The sequence below is a fragment of the Anarrhichthys ocellatus genome, unplaced genomic scaffold, assembly GCF_004355925.1.
Source record: "Anarrhichthys ocellatus isolate YVR2014 unplaced genomic scaffold, GSC_Weel_1.0 scaffold7, whole genome shotgun sequence".
Taxonomy (NCBI): domain Eukaryota; kingdom Metazoa; phylum Chordata; class Actinopteri; order Perciformes; family Anarhichadidae; genus Anarrhichthys; species Anarrhichthys ocellatus.
The window spans coordinates 9,657,671-9,674,508 of NW_022280037.1; the positions used below are offsets into that span (position 1 = coordinate 9,657,671).

Consider the following 16,838-nt stretch of genomic DNA (forward strand, 5'->3'; position numbering starts at 1 on the left):
CCCCCAACAGATTCCAAAATAAGGCTCCTAAATGCTTTAAGAGCCCGTGTTATTTTTCCTCCTGCTTTGATGCAGTGCAAACCAGGTGTGCAGGGAAATTGCCCGCAGTCCATGTTCCCCTTTTTAAAATAATACAACGGTAGGCCACTGCAATTGTTGTTGAGAGGAAGCTGCTCATCGGTTTCAGCATGTTGGCCAGTAATGTGTCATCGTCTCCTAACTGAAGGATACTATTATATTGTCAACATCCCATGGAAACAAAGGATGTGAACATGTCGATACTCATTTAGCGGATTTTCGTTGGAAATGTGGGTTTGGCCCGGTGCTGGAGTAGACTTGAGTAAACCAGTTATATGCTTTTTTTTTTTTTTATTATTTATTTTTTTTAAATTTTTAATTTTTTTTACATTTTTTTTTTTAGCTTTGTAAATTAACTTTGTGCTGCACTGCACTCACTCCAAAAGCGGTAGTTATATTCTGCATTCATTTGTTACACAGTCCTCTGATTTTTATGTGACTTTGATGTTTCTGCTCTGTACTACACTGTCTTAGCTCTGTGATTATTTTTAGAATGAGGAAGTATGGGGGGGAGAGAGTCCTGCCATGGAACAGTAACCATCAGTCCCCAAGAGGAAGTTTAGCCAAACCCTGGAAGCAGGCCTGATTATGCTGCTCTTCCTGTTTGGAGTCGGTCTCCTGACTGACAATGTGACATTGCCCGCCCACAAGCATGGAGTCAGGCTGGAGCCACTTCCTTCATTTCTCATGGCAGACAAAAAGCAAAAAATGTTTTTCTACATTTCCCTCCCAACTAGAACACGCCACTTGTCGTTTGGCATTCTTATTTTTGCCATTAGGTGTGAGTTAACTGGTCCCTCCCATTTAAAAACAAACAAACTTGAAAGTCTTTTTTCCTCTTGTCTTGTCAGACTTTGTCCTTTTTTACCTCTTGTAATCTTAGCTCAGTATTTGCCTGCCATACCATGTATGCATACCATTTACATACATTTGCCAAAGTAGGAGGGCCCCTCATCCCGAAGCCGCAGTTAAGTAGGCATAGGAATGTTTCTTGCTGAATTTAGATGGCAGACCCTGTTTCTGTGGGCCACAGAGTGAGAGTGAGCGACTCAGCCCAACCATCTAGAAGTCAAAGGGTAGTTTATTCTACTGCGTACAGTGTTGTGCTCTCATGGCAACTAACTCTGTACCCGACACCGCCCGTTAAAAGTGTTCTCTCGGATCACCTTGTTCCCGCCTTTTGAGTAGACTTTGCAGTAACCCCCCACCACCGTGCATAATTAAAGGCCAAGATTCACAAGGTAGAGTAGAATTCTAGCAAACCTGCATGACTGGTTGTCGTTAAAGCGCTCCAGGACACTTCAACTCCGAGAGAGTCCTCGGGGCTCCATATGCGTGTGCGCTGCCGTGTAACAATGCCCCTAGTCTCAGCTGGAACAGGACATTCATTGTAGAGTGTTGTAGAGCTCAGGCTGCTGAGCCACTTCTTGTGACTGCTGTACTTCATCTCACACACACACAACCATGAGAACAGCCACGAAACAGCACTTTATATCTACTAGAGAGAGCAAGAGGGGACAGACGAGGCTGTCTCAGCAGACAGTAATCTAGTGTGGACTAGGAGTCTCCCCATCTTGTCTTCCAATCCAGAGGGCTTTTGGTGTGTTATCCTTCCTCCTAATACTGAATTATGAGAAGATAGGTTGCACCGACTGACAGCTGCTGTCAAGCTAAGATTTTGCTGCTGACTTCTATGCTTCATGTTGAATAGTAGCCTTTTCTCCATGAGTGTGATTGGCGTTTATAAATTGATAATTTGGCACATTACCCCACAGTCAGAAATAATGGCTCCTTTTGACTGTGGCTACGGTCTGGAACTAGAAATTACTGTTGGGGAACAATATTAAAAATGGTACGGGAAGACATGGTTATGATGAGGAGTCAAATATCCTTGCTGACAAGCTGGGTCATTTGATCCTTTCCAGTGGGGAAGGTGGGGTTCTTCTCCAGCGAGCTTGCTCAATCCTCTTTTGGTTATCAGATTACTTCCTGCTGTATCACACAATGGCTCGGTAATATGAGCGCCGTGCTCTCCACCTGCTACGCTGTGCCCTCGTTAGTGAATGCACTGAAGTGAACCATTGTTGTCTCTCTTTCTCTCTTTGCAGAGGGGATCCGACGAACTCTTTTCTTCCTGCATAGCCAACGGGCCCTATATCATGAGCTCAGGTAAGTGTGTGTGGGGGGGGGGGGGGGGTTGCCATGGAGGGTTGAATCCTTTTTTTTTTGTTTTTTTGTTTTTTTTGTTTTATTGAAGTGCTTTGGCGTTTGTTGGTTTGCGTTGCCATGACGATCAATCCATTATTCAAGAAGAACCAGAGCCCTCTGTTCCCTCCCTGATTGTATCTGCGTCTGTTTTTCTTTTCTTTGCAGCCAATGGCAACGACAGCAAAAAATTCAAAGGTGACGTGCGCAGTCCTGGTGTTCCGTCACGTGTGGTCCACGTACGCAAGCTGCCCAACGACATAAATGAGGCTGAAGTTATCGGCCTGGGACTGCCCTTTGGGAAGGTCACTAATTTGCTGATGCTGAAGGGGAAAAACCAGGTAAGGACCGATGTATATGCAGGTGTTCTCGCCAAACCCGTGTGACTCGCCCTCCTGGGTGAAACCTCTCTTTAGGGGCTGGGACCAGAGAGCTTTCTAGCCCTCTGTCCTGATGTGAAAACTTTGACTGACCCTTTTGTCAAATCCTTGTTGTTATCTCCCGTTTTCTATTACCTGCTGTTATGTTTCAAAACCAATAAAGATGTCAAATGAGATTTGGCTAAACGTAGATGGAGATGGGTAGTAGAAAATGGTCATAGGACACCTGATTATTTACGCTTACGCTTAATAAACATTGCCTTAGTGTGGTACCGTGTCAAATGAAATGCATTTCTCTGGTCCTCCGCTGCAGGCATTCTTAGAAATGACCAGCGAGGAGTGTGCACAGACGATGGTGAGCTACTACTCCTCTGTAACCCCCGTCATCAGAAACCACCCCATCTACATGCAATACTCGACTCATAAGGAGCTGAAGACCGACAACTCCCCCAACCAAGTGGTAAGTGACACACTTTAGGCTCAAAATACCGTTGTAGTCATGGCTAGATACTAAGTTATGGTGTTGTCTAAATATGGCAATTGCCGTGAACAAAACCGTATCACCTACAATCACTCGTTCATTTATTACTGCATACTTTTCTTCATCCATGCTAAGAAGTTCCTATTTTTCTTCAGCGTGCTCAGGCAGCTCTGCAGGCAGTCAATGCTCTGCATGGCGGTGGGATGGGGGGCATGGCCATTCCAGCAGATGTGGCTAGCATGGGAGGAGGAGGAGGAGGAGGAGGAGGATTAGGCTCCCAGAGCCCTGTACTCAGAGTCATTGTGGAAAACCTCTTCTACCCCGTCACCCTGGATGTACTTCACCAGGTACACACCCTTTTTGTTATTTGTTTGAACTACAGTTATCTAGTTGTTTCGCACATATTATAGGCTTACCAGTCCCTTTTTAGTCTTAAAGGGCGAGTGTGTAGGATTTGGCGACATCTAGTAGTGAGGATGCGGATTGCAGCCAAGCGTGTGGCAGTGCTACAAATCAACAAAAGATGTGTTGATGTGTGGCAGTGCTACAAATCAACAAAAGATGTGTTGATTTCACCCCTAATCGTTCTGTCTCCACCTCCAGATTTTCTCTAAGTTCGGCACTGTGCTGAAGATCATCACATTCACCAAGAACAACCAATTCCAGGCTCTGATCCAGTATGCCGATGGCATGACGGCTCAGCACGCCAAACTGGTAAGACTGGTACATCTAATAATCTTTGTCATGTTTCAGTCTGACGTTGTTGCCACCCCTTTTGCAGTTGGATTGAGATTCAGTTCCGTGTAAACATCGTGGGAGCGACTAATGAAACTGTATTTAAAACGCATCACACAGTTATCTTAAGTCTAAATCTCCCAATATCTGTCTCAGTCTCTGGATGGACAGAACATCTACAATGCCTGCTGTACCCTGAGAATCAGCTTCTCCAAGCTCACCAGCCTCAATGTCAAGTACAACAACGACAAGAGCCGGGATTACACCCGTCCAGATCTCCCCACTGCAGACTCACAGGCCTCGCTGGACCACCAGACCATGGCAGCTGCTGCATTTGGTAAGATTGGGGCATGATTTGAAGAACATGGTACGCGTGGGGTCTTAATAAAAGCATTGCATTTTATATTGTCAAAATAAGGCTTTGAAAGTAAGTTCTAACTTACCTTTTGTAGTATTAGATGAATACCGTAACATCATAAATAACTATCAAATGTATAAAATCTTTTATGCGTCACATTCATACAGTTTACTTTTGTTTGGTGTGACTTAGATGTTATAAGACGATGCGCGTATTGTTAACGTCGGGTTATTGCTTTACGCTCTTGACCATGGAGTGTGCATGAGCGTCAGTTGTCAGGGAAGAAAAGAAAATGCCTCGCACCTTGCTACTAACAAGCTAACGTTGGAGGCGACGAACAAGTGTAATTTTAACAACGAACCTGGATGAACAGATCGGGGCCAAGGAAGCGGAGAATTTTAAGTGGTATTTAAAAAAAGGTCTTAAATTAAACTTGAAGAACCCTGGGGGCACCTGGGGGAAGAAGTCTTTGTTCTTATTTTTGTTCCATTTCTTTTGCTTCTTGTCCCAGCTGCACCGGGCCTGATCTCAGCCTCTCCTTATGGTGCAGCTCATGGCTTCCCTCAAGCCTTCGCCATCCAGCAGTCAGGTCCGTACACAAACTTTATTTTACCACGCTACCCTGTATCTCTTATCCAAATATTTGCCCGCTACATGTGGTGTGTAATTGGCCTTGACGTGAACATGCTGAATATATTCCCCAGTATTTTCTCCTTTTTTTACAAGATCTCTTCAGTGTGTAGAAAGCAGCAAGTAATGGTGACATATCAATGAAATTAATATTTTGTTCCTCTTAGGGTTGTCAATGCCCGGTATGCCTGGTGCCCTGGCGTCCCTGGGCGTGAGCCACGGCGGCATGGCTGCTGCCGCGGCAGCCGCTAGCCGGCTCGGCCTGACCGGGTTCGGTGCCGCTGTGGGACACCATGTGTTGTTGGTCAGCAATCTGAACCCTGAGGTCAGTACACTCACTAGGCCTAAACAGCTGTACGCTCTGTCTCTGTCAGTACAGTGCTGAGAAACGTTAAAGTGTTACGGTGCCATTTGTTTACACTACGGTTCACCTGGATCCATTTGTATAAGCGCTGCATTGGTTGCGCCCCCTCCTCCCCCCCTCTCATTCCCCACCACCTCCATGTGACCAGAGTTGGAGTACCCGTACCACAGTTTTTAATGAAAAGGGGTTTGGAGTCAAACCTCTTCTCTTTCAGGACCTCTCTGTGTTTGACCAAACCTGCTGCATTTCTGACCTGCCACTTTGCTCACTGTGAATTTTAAGTTTATTCAAAACACTAACTTCTTTTTTTTTTTTTTTTTTTTTTTTTTTTTAAACCTACCATTTCATATCTTCATTTTTGTCCATTAGTTGAAATCATTCTTGAGTTGTTGGAGAGACAATATTACTTTTTTCTTCGTATTTTGTAAAGAAACATGCCTGGATTTAGGTTATTTTCTTATATAGTGTGTAAACTGTATTGGTAGTCTGTCGCACTCATTACATTTACTGTAGTTATGTAGTCATCACGTTAAGCATGCTACTTTAAAGATCAGCTGGTAGTTGACATTCAGAGTTGACTGTTTCGATTATTTAGTTACATTAGAATAAAACAAACGTAGCCTGTAATTCAAAGTACATATTGTCTCTGCCTTTTTCTGTATTTCATTGTTAATCTTTTTTTTCTCTTCTTTTTCTCCTAGTGTTCCCATAGTGACAGTGCATTTTAATTTAGCCAGTTCTACTGTCTGAAGCACTACATTTCTTTGTGTATACTGACCTTGTTTTTTTACTTCCTTTTTTCTCTCTCTCCTTTCTCTGTCCCCCTCTCCCTCTTTGTTTTTTCCCCCCCCCCCCCCCCCCCCACCTCAACTCTTGCCAACTGACTGCACGCCCCACAACCAATTGTTCCCTCTGTCCTCCCCCCCCTCTGCCACTCCTCTATCACTACTACAACCACCCAATCCATCATGCCCCAATTTGGTCACCACCCACAAATTTAAACTCAACAAAAAAACACAACATTGGCACCTCCATTGGTCTCTCCCTGGTTTTTGTCATCATCTGGCCCTCCATTGTCCTCTGTCTTTCCTCTACATCCTCATCTCTTTTCTCATCTTCCTCCTCTCTCTCTCTCTCTCTCTCTCTCTCTCTCACTCTCATGCTCTTTGAATCCTCTCCTCCTCTCTTCATTCTCTTCGTCCCTCATGCCTCTCCTTCCTCCATGGTACTGTGGCCTTCCTGTGGACCTCGCTGCCTGTGGCCTGCGGACATGTCCCGACTCCACTCCACTGTCCTCCGCTCCGTCTCTTTTCCCCTGTTCCCTATCCCCCTTTGGCCCCGCTACTCCCCCTGCTGTCTCTAAAGAGCGTTACGCCACACTGCCTCTTTATTCTTTTCGGTACGTTATCATCCTTTCATCTCCTTTTTTTATTACTACTGTTACCTGGCAAGGTGGGCATGTCTTGTCTCATGTTGTTGGCTTTGTGTTTTTTGACCCCTGATGGCTCGTCATCTAGCTACAGGGCTATGAAGGGTGGGGGTGTCTTGTTTGTTTTTGGGGGTTTGTATGACCTGTTTTTGGTTGTTGTGGGTTTGTGTGAGGAAAGTAAGGTGAGAACACCGCACAAAGCTGCAGCATTTTATTTTTAACAGCAGATGGTTTACTGTCCAGGGGCAACAAACGTTGTTTTCATCTTCAAAGAGTACAGCCCCGTAATGGAAACGTTGCCGAACTCAATAGAACTGTAGGCATCATTTTGTTTGGGAATGGGGCAGGAAGCCAATCTAAATTCTAAAGTATTACCCTCAGGAAGAGAATGAAAAGTCAACACTTTATTTGGTTCTGCACGGTCCAATCTTAACCCATGAAATTTCAGCCAATACCATTTTTGCTAAGTAGATTTCTCTACGGTTGCCTTGAGTCACTCAGCAATAGTATATACAAAGATGAAATGCTGCTGCTTTTTAGTAATTGTGAGCTGACATATCCCTCAGATTATGTCGCCATATTATTCCTCTGCAGTTACTCTCCTGTAGGTATGTGCATGTTTAGTTTATTCTTGCATGTGTCTCTATTAAGCCCTCGAGTTGCTCAAGTAATCAACGTTTTCTTGAATGTATAGCGATCAAATCGACCAAACCACTCATTTTACTACTCTTTGATTTCCCCTTCGAATCACTACCTCTCCCTTCTCGAGCATCTGTCTAATTGTAACCTAAGAGGGCTTACGTAGGACTAGTTCTAGAGGTCCCATGCATAATTGAACAGAAAATGAGTAGAATGACTTATTAATCGGTGGTCATTTTGTGCAGCATAGATATCTCTGTCCCTGATGTGATGGCTTAACTAGTTGTTGTTGCTGTGATGTAGCTCCTGTTAAGGCTGTGTTCTTTGTTGCACCTGTATCGTGACCCCTTCCTCTTCCTCCCCAGGTGTGTACGGCGACGTGATGAGAGTGAAGATCCTGTTTAATAAAAAGGAGAACGCTCTGATCCAGATGTCTGATAGCACTCAGGCTCAGCTAGGTAGCTACAGTTTTCTTTTAGATGTGTCATTTTTCTTTCATCTTGTGTATCTTCCTCCTCTTAATCCTACCATACGTTGTAGAGCCCTTTGAGCACACGGGACAGGTTTTCTTTTCTCATAGTTGACTCGTTTCATTTGTTTTACCATTCATGAGGACGCCACAAGTTTCTAGAAAGTTCATCCAGAAATGTGACGCTCAATCGAGGAGGGTACGGATGGAAATTAATTAATCCTGTTGATGTTTCTCAGCTATGAGCCACCTGAACGGTCAGCGTCTTCATGGCCGGGCCATGCGCGTGACGTCATCCAAACACACCACAGTGCAGCTGCCCAGAGAAGGCCACGAGGACCAGGGTCTCACAAAGGACTACGGCAACTCCCCGCTGCACCGCTTCAAGAAGCCCGGCTCCAAAAATTACTCCAACATCTTCCCACCCTCGGCAACACTCCACCTCTCCAACATACCGTGAGTTCAGCCGCGAGAGCCTCGTTTTCATTCCCACTCTCTCCCCGAGCAGCTTTTGGGCTGTAAGCTTTTTCCTTTGTAGTCATGACTCATTCTTTTCTATATTTAGTGCTTGGGATTAAGTAGTTGTGACAGAACTTTGTAAACATGCTACTCTAGAGGTGCATTTTTTTCGAACTAATCAAGCCTCTTGTTTCACAATACCAGTAAATAAACAGGAAAATGCTAATAAGTAAAGGGAACATAAAAGCTTTATGTAAATTCTCTGTTTTTCTCTCTGCTTTCAGGCCTTCTGTGGTGGAGGACGACCTCCAGAGGCTTTTTGCCAGCTCAGGAGCTACAGTCAAGGCCTTCAAGTTCTTTCAGTACGTTTCATTTTCTTAAATTGTTAGGTCCTTATGTGTGTTTGACTTTCTTCTATTTGTCGTTTGGAGTCTGAATAACATGTCTTGTAGACCACAGAGACAAATCAATCATAACGTAGCAAATGGCAGAAGTTGTTGACCCTTTTAAGAACACATTGTTCCCTCTTTTTATTTAACAGGAAAGACCGCAAGATGGCCCTGATCCAGATGGGCTCAGTCGAGGAGGCAATTGAGTGCCTCATTGAGTTCCACAACCATGATCTTGGAGAGAACCACCACCTCAGAGTGTCCTTCTCAAAGTCCACCATCTGAGTGCCGTTCCTCCCTCCCTCCAAGTGTAGCGCCATCTGAATGCTCTTGTCACGGTTGCCTTCAGTGGAGATGGCCACCGTTACATCTTGATGGCTGTGGTTCTTTGTAGACTGTTGCTCCCGTCACCATTCTTAATCATTCCCCTCGTTAATAGGTTTTGGTATCACATTTAATCTATTGTGCTTCCGATTCCTGGTTCCAATTTTTGTCATACGTTACCAAAATATGTTAACAATCAAACCATATTTTCTTTTTGATTTACGATGTCGAAAAACTGTTAATTCACCATTAAAATACATGGTATTTTACATTAACACGTAAACAAATGTGAATATTTTCTCATGCCACACACAGATTGGTTGTTGGCGGTTTTACACTAGTCTGTATTTGAGTTGGTCCTGCTGACATCAGCGGACTCTGGGCATTGTGATTTGGACCGAGGACCTCTAAAAACATGCGTTCTTGTGGCGTGCCGCAAGTTGGACAGACTTCTCCACGGGAGGAAGCCGTGCCGCTTGTGATTACAGTTCCCTGTATCACTGCTCTCTTTTGTTCCGCTTGTAAGCGGTAGGTCCCGCCCGTAATGATGTAAACACTATTCACATGCAGTGTGACAGACGATGTAAACGAGTGGGTCACAATTTGGCTCAGGAACCGGTAAATAGAATCGAAGCACATTTCTGTTTCCAGGTCAGGACCGGTTCTTTGTACCCAAACCATCAAATTCAATCTGTTCCATCATTTAGTTCTTAAGTGGGGGTCCTGTGAGGGGGGCAACATTCTGCAATGAAACGTGTTATACTGGAGGTGAAGTAGAGGCAGCCCATGAACTGTCACTTTAGACCAAATCGCTTAAAAAAAAAAAAAAAAAGTTGAAAAAAAACCTTCCACCACAGATGCTCATGTGGATGAATCGTATCCACACAAGACACACTTCAGCATTCCTTTTATTGTGATAGTCATGTGGATATATCTGTGTGTGTGTGTGTGTGTGTGCGTGTCTTTTTGAAATGCCACTTTGACCCTGTTTGGCCAGTCAGAAACGGTTCGATACGAAAGGATTTTGTTTTGGCCCACAGACCACCAAACAATTAATATCCCAGTATCTCTTTTGATTTTATCTTCTTGTAACTACCCGCTTAATTGCTTCGGGCGATCCATACCACTATCTGGAGTCATTCGATAAGGATGCATTTTTCTTACATCTGTATCTACAGTCTTGTGCCTTCCTTTACCCCAAACCAGATTGCCTTAAGCATCGCTCTGGCTTTATTTGGAGAAGACGTGGCTCTCAAAATGCCTTTTTCATGCCTTGTGGTATGTACCAGCATTGTTAAAATATGGGGATGGGGGGGTGAAAGTGGCTCATTCAAACTTCAGTTTCATCTTAAAACACAATTGTTTTTTTCCTAAAGATTTGTATGCATATCCCCATTATATGTCTGTAGAAGCTATGAATGTATGTCAGTTAGGTGCCTAATATCCTCGCTAGGTGATGTAGCTCTGTTAGGTGTTGTTTTGTGGCAGGAGGCCGAGCTGTAGCCGGCCTTCCTGTCTTCCAGTCCCCATCCACCTCCACGTAGTCCTTCCTCAGGCAGGGCCGTGGTGTTTGGGGCGTCATTTAACCATATTATGTTCATCTATACGTGGACGCCTATATATTCATTTATCTTTTCTTTTAATGTTAGTATTTTCATGTGTATCACTGCTACGCTTCTCTGATACCTATACGTAGTGGCTGGGTTTGATCATTATCGCAGTGCCTTGAGTTTTTAATCTGAGGCCGAAGCATTTTGCGGCCCGGTCGGTTGACTTTGTTTACCTCTCGTTCAGGTGTTTTTATCTTTCCGGTCTCTGAAGATGCCTTTATCCCATTACTTGCAGGTAAACCTACCTGTGAGAGAGCAGCTTGGAGTCATTTGTCAACTGAAAGTAACAACAGTCTTGGATTGTGTTTAAAACGAATCCTAAACCCAGTATATATATATATATATATTTTTTTTTTTTTCTTAAATTCAGAATAACAGGATTACATGGTGGGTTAGCCCTCACCCGCTCCGGTCTGTCTCCACCTCTACGCCACAGCCCGGTTCTTTAGTGCACTTTTCCTCAACGATCGGTCCAAGTTGGCGCCATCACGCTGAAGTCTTAAAACGTCGTCTCATTCCTGCGTGCCTCGAGCACCGGTCTCCACAGCCTCGACCACTGTAGTTTTGGACCAGATGCAGATTCACTTCTGTCTCTATTTTTGTAAAAGATTATTATGCATGGTTTAACGAAGCTTCATGTAGCTACAGGTGGTAATTGCTGTTAAGGACCAAAGTATCTTCTACCCCTGCTGTTATGTAGTGTTGTGATTTCTAAAAAAAAAATTTTTTTCCCTCACATTTCCACAAGTACACAAGGCTTCAGTTTCCTTTTCTGTCTGTTTCTCAGATGCCTTGGACAATTGTCACATGAAGTTAAAGTATGTTTGGGTAATCAGTCTATACTGTATATTGTGTCCCTTTTTTTTTTTTTTTTTTTTTGGATTGACATTACAAAGGGTCTACTTTGGTAGTTTGCTTTAGTACGGATGCTTAATTGAACCACAGTCCTAGCTGTGCTGTTGATGGTGTAGAAGATTATATGCCTTTCTTTTTTCTTTTTTTTGTTAAAGCTTTTATGTTCCTCCTCTTTTATATGGGCGCGGGTGGGGTTATTGTATGAAGCGGGATTGATGGTTGTATATATTCATGTTTTTGTACCACAATCATTTGGATTATATCCACTTTACGTTCAAAACATGTATATTTTGATAAAACAATACAGACCTATTAAGCTCTGCCGAGCTGTAATAACAAAAAAAAACTTTTGTAACAAAGACATTAAACCTATCTGAACACAGAAGTGTCTCTGTATGTGCCCCCCCCTTTGCCATTCTGTTCTTGTCTCTTGCATCTTCTGCTGCCTTCAATAAATCTTTAGTTTGTTCCTCCTTTCCGGCCTCATTTGGTTTCTGTCTCTTCCGCTCTGTCCTGTGGAGCTGCTGCTCTGTATCAGTTAACACTTTGTAACATTTCCCCCGTTTCCCATCCCGTTTACTACTGGTGGGTTGTTTTTAATCCTTTTACTATACTTCCAACTTTGTACTCATCCCATCTTGACTTGACTGCTAATCTGGGTTCAGCTCAATCCCTCGCAGACACTATTATGATGCTGACCGGGTAAGAGGGTTAATTTGGTGTGAAACACTGGATAATTGCTATTCTCGATTTATTCCTAATAATCCGCCGTCATCCTACGCTCCGCTGTGACCTTTACAGTTGAGCCGGTCCGTCTGACTCGTAGATGAGCCAGGTTGCTGTGGAAACTAAGTCGCTGTGTCTCCTAAAATGAATAATTAAGATTATAAACACAAACATAAGCTATCGGGCATATTTGACATCCTTTAGCACCAAGTTCCTCGGGGATGCGAGTGGAAAACCCTCAATGACAAACTAGTTGTTCACCCTCTGAGCCACTAGGGGGAGGTCTTGCTCTCTGCTGGTAATCCGAGGCCCTTGAGCAGAGGTGACTTTGCCTGCCACTCACACAATGTCAATAGTTAGTGGCTTAATCTCAAGTGCCTGCCTGAGCTTTCTGGCATTATACAGTCTTTATTTTTTTTTTCCTCCATCGACTTCCCTACAGAGTGGAAGAGAGGATTAACATCAGATCTTCTTGCCTTGTGAGAGGATGACAAATGAGAGGAGAATTGAGTCCACTGGTGTCTGTATCTGTGGCTGAGATAGCTGTAATCCCAGCGGTTTGTGCAGACTGGTCTTTAAATATAGTGTGTCCAACTTGGTGTGAAGGCACTTGTTTCTCTTCTCTCATTGCTTCGCATCAGAAAACATGCTTGAAGGTGGTAATATAATACAGTCTCATACTTGCAGAGTGTTACCAGCATGACAGAAATCTCAACAGCAGGTTACAGAATGCAAAAAGAAGCTTCTTGAGCAGATCATGTATTTGAATGTTGTTCAGGTACTTTTTGTTTTTTTAAATCTTCAGTGTATCCCGACTAGTCGGGGAACTCTATGGCAGCAACTTTACTCTTTGATGCTGCTTTGATGCCTCAGACCCTTGCTTACTTGCAGCATCTTAGTATTTCACTCTGCACCAAGAGTAATTTAGAGCAGTGTGCACAGAATCCTCTTTGGAATATACTGAAATGCAAAGAGATTGTATAATTGGGTGGAAGGGTAACTCAAAAGTAGGATGATCCAAACATGGATTTGTGATGTTTTGGGGGATTATCAAATACCAGAAGTCACTGGCACACAAAATATGGTATACTTAATACATTTATCTGTTGACACATTTTAGAAGCTGAAACTGGCAGACACTGTATGTACAGCAAGGGCACACGTTTATTTTCCAAAGAAAGAGGCCGTACTGTATGAGCTCTGTTGCAACATTTGCACGTTTAACTAGTCCAGCGTGTCGTCCGTGTTACCGTACCCCACCACCTCTCCAGTTGTTTTGCCGGATCCAGACCCTTGGGACGATCCCGGCTTCATCCAGCGCTGTGTGCAAGGGACTAAACGAAACCATGTGGGGCAAGGGATCCTTCCACATCTGGCAACATTTATTTACATTAGTACCGCGGCCTCTAATCAAGCAAATACTGGCAAACGCCAAGGCCACACACAAATGCGAGGCCGGTGGGGACTGAATGGGGGCCTAAGTGGTTCAAGAGGCCGTCCTGTATATCATTTGTGACGCGTTCAATCCCCACAAAAGCCAGTTAGTCACCGAGGGGAGGGAGGGGAGAAATGTGGATGTGTGAGACTTGAAAGTCGGCTGAATGTGAATGGCTGCTGTGTTAGTGAACATCTTGAAAATATATATTCATCTTTTTTTATGTTTTAAGATCTGGAGCTGGGTGATAATTCATGTGTCTCTCTTGAGTTAAACTGCAGAGCAATCACAGACTTAACCGGCTATAAATTCAAGGATTTAACACCCTTTTAAGGAGTCATGTCTCCGTACACTGACTCTGTGACCCACATTCCTTTCAGATTTAGGATCACTTCATATCTAGAGGCCTTCATATCTCGATACACCCAATGTAGCCGCACGGTTTACGAGAGATTTATACTCACTTTCAGGGTGACAGCAGGGGAGGGAAAAGGCCTGAAGCCTAGGTGAAGGATGTCTTTTGGTCTATAGTGGCTCTACTTAAAAAACAAAAAAAAAGCCACGAGGAGACGATCCACCTGTTTATATATGCACGCCTCAGACAGATGTTGAATTATTCATCCACAGAGGCGGACAACACGCAGCTGTATTTGGGTTATGGGGGTGCAGGGGTTCTCTCTCCCTGCCTGAATTCACGCCGCCCAAATTATAGGCATTACTTTGCAGGCAGGAAGAAAAAGGCAAAAGTAGGACACTTTGCATAAAGGATCCAACCGAGAGGCACAAGAAGATGTGAAGGCTGGAGCTGCAGAAAAGGTTCAGTTTCAAATCATTATACGGGCCTGTTAGGATTTTTGAAGGGTGAGACAAGGCGGTGGAGAGAGTTTGTACACTGCAGAACACTCTTCTCTCAGTTCATTCTGCTAAGGTGGTGATGCTTTTTCTTTTTAAAGAATGCAGATGAACTTGCTGCGAATCAATTCCCATCTTGCTGAGAGTGGATTGATCCTCACTGGAGCTCATTCTGACAGAGTTATCGACACGCTAGGAAAAAAAGAATGATGGAGCGCTTTGTGGAAACAATATAGTTACTGCATCTCCCTCCATCGGTGCTGAGACCAAATGCCTAAGATGGATATGATTTAGGAGTCTGCACGCGCCCGTACGCGCGCGCGCGCGCAGGACAGAGGCAGCAGGGGTGGCGGCGCTCCGTCAGACATGGGCTATCTGGAGGTTTATGGCTCACAGGTTTTAGACTCGGCGCTGCCGTCGCTTGCCCTTTGTGCCTAATGGACACTGATGGAAAATGACTCCACTGTTCCAGCGATCCATCAGACGCCCTCTTCCTCCCTCTTCCTCCCTCTCCCTGAGCCCATCCATCAGGCCGCGGCTTTCAAACACCACAGTGAACTTTATGGGCGCTTTACGTGTCCAGCTGCGATGTAAATATACCGCCTTTAGTCAACACAGATGGCTGTGAGGGTGATTAATAAGCTTAACAAGTAAACGACCACAAACAAAACTATGATTTTCAGTTATTCTCCGGTAAGCTGTAATATTTCATCCTAATTTATGTTTTCGCACCGTAATTTATAATTCATGTCATAGCAAACTAAAAGGGTCAGTTTTCCTCAAACAATAAGTTTCATTGCGTTGAGGATTTCAAACGTCCCCGGTTGTGTATGCTATCACTGGGACGCAGTGAGTCAGCCAACCCTGAGTCCCCGGAGGTGTTGGAAGAAAATCATCATATAATTTAGGATTGAGCTGAACACATTTGGATTCACAAGTAAACAGTTTAAATAACTTATGTTGAACACACTGGGTTTCATAAGAACATTCTTAGGAAGAGATTAAAGCACCAGACAAATTGTAATCGATCACCCCTATTTGTATCCAAACATTTCCCGTAAACGGATCGTGTGTTCTGCCAAAAGGTTATCCTGACTCAAACGAAGTCAGGAGAGCATGACCTAGTGAAGAAATCAGAGGTGCTCTGTTTGTGGTTCAACCCACTTGATTGTTTGGTGGAAAGTGATGTAAGGGGGGTAAAGTTTGACTATAAAAGTAATCTGTGAAATGTAATACGGGGGATTTTATTGGAATTGTATTAGGATTTGTTGAACTTGTAATATGTTGGCTCGTTTGCATTAAAAGACTCCCCGCTTGTTGCGACTTCAACTCGGCGTCTTTTGCCACAACAGAGGGTGCGCGGCACGGCACGGCACGGCTACAGACCCCGCCCGCGCGGAGAGAGAGAAAAAAAAAAAAGCGAGCGCGAGATGGAGAGAGGAGGGGTGGAGGTTACTCACACCGAATCAGGGTGCCGGTGAGTGTTGTTGCCGCCATAGGTGGAGGTTGCGTGGGAGCGCGTATACGGATTGAAGCTGCAATCATTAACGGCCTCCCTGGCTGCGCCGGTCAGCGTGACGCACAGAGAGCTGAGGCGCACCGCAGACTGGAGTCGCATTGGATTAGAGCCAGTGACAGCGGAGGGATCACCAATTTGAGATGCTGTAAGAGCTCGCGGTGTGCGCGGGGAGGATGCTCCCGTTTCGTTGTTCTTGTGTGATAACTTTGGACTGAAAACAACGGAAATGAGCATCGTGGATGTATTTGTTTGAACTGCAATAAGAGGGGAAAAAGGTCAAGCGGACGCAGTTTGAGGCGGCGGAGAGATTTGCGGTGTGAGAGGAGCGGAACAAAGCGTGCGCAAGGCTGGATCCCCAACACAAATCCGGGTAAACAAATATGACGGACAATTTTGACGTTGTCTCGTTGTGGTGAGCACCGATTTCGCTGACATAACTACAAACCTCGGGTGAATTCTGGAGTGTAATTATAACAGATTTTTATTTTTTTTTTATTTTTTTGGAGAAAGAGAGGGGTCTAATCCAGGTGGTGCATCTATCTCTCCGGCTGCGCGTAATGGGAGAAAAGTTTCGGACCTTGCAGAGGAGAGACGCACTCGCAGCATCCCGCCAAACGACGCGCTTGTAAATAACATGTGAATCCCGCTCTTCCTTCCGCGGCAGACCAAGTTTGAAAGTGAATTCCATCCATTCAGTATGACTTGAAACAGCCTTGGGGTTACCGGATCTCGCACCAAGCCAATTAACGACCCATGAGCCGCCGAACCGATTTGTCCGAAAAACGCGGAGACGGACATTAATGATCTAAAGAAGGATTTCTGCAGCAGCGGCGCAGTGAAAGCCCGATCCCAGTGAGAGAGAGAGAGAGAGAGAGAGAGAGAGAGAGAGAGAGAGAGAGAG

At 44.5% G+C, this 16,838-nt stretch overlaps 1 protein-coding gene across 2 annotated transcripts in view; it reads left to right on the forward strand.

The window, feature by feature from the left end:
• The window catches only part of ptbp1a (polypyrimidine tract binding protein 1a), a 14,757-nt gene extending 2,876 nt beyond the window's left edge, over window positions 1-11,881 (forward strand). For both annotated transcript variants that reach the window (XM_031847632.1, XM_031847633.1), the window contains exons 4-16: window positions 2,187-2,247; window positions 2,452-2,624; window positions 2,977-3,123; window positions 3,300-3,491; window positions 3,748-3,858; window positions 4,036-4,216; window positions 4,749-4,826; window positions 5,035-5,192; window positions 6,597-6,630; window positions 7,665-7,757; window positions 8,008-8,224; window positions 8,512-8,589; window positions 8,769-11,881. In XM_031847632.1, the coding sequence (XP_031703492.1) occupies window positions 2,187-2,247; window positions 2,452-2,624; window positions 2,977-3,123; window positions 3,300-3,491; window positions 3,748-3,858; window positions 4,036-4,216; window positions 4,749-4,826; window positions 5,035-5,192; window positions 6,597-6,630; window positions 7,665-7,757; window positions 8,008-8,224; window positions 8,512-8,589; window positions 8,769-8,901 (1,656 nt within the window). In that variant the 3' untranslated portion in view covers window positions 8,902-11,881. The remainder of the gene's footprint in view (window positions 1-2,186; window positions 2,248-2,451; window positions 2,625-2,976; window positions 3,124-3,299; window positions 3,492-3,747; window positions 3,859-4,035; window positions 4,217-4,748; window positions 4,827-5,034; window positions 5,193-6,596; window positions 6,631-7,664; window positions 7,758-8,007; window positions 8,225-8,511; window positions 8,590-8,768) is intronic.
• Window positions 11,882-16,838: the final 4,957 nt, after the last annotated feature.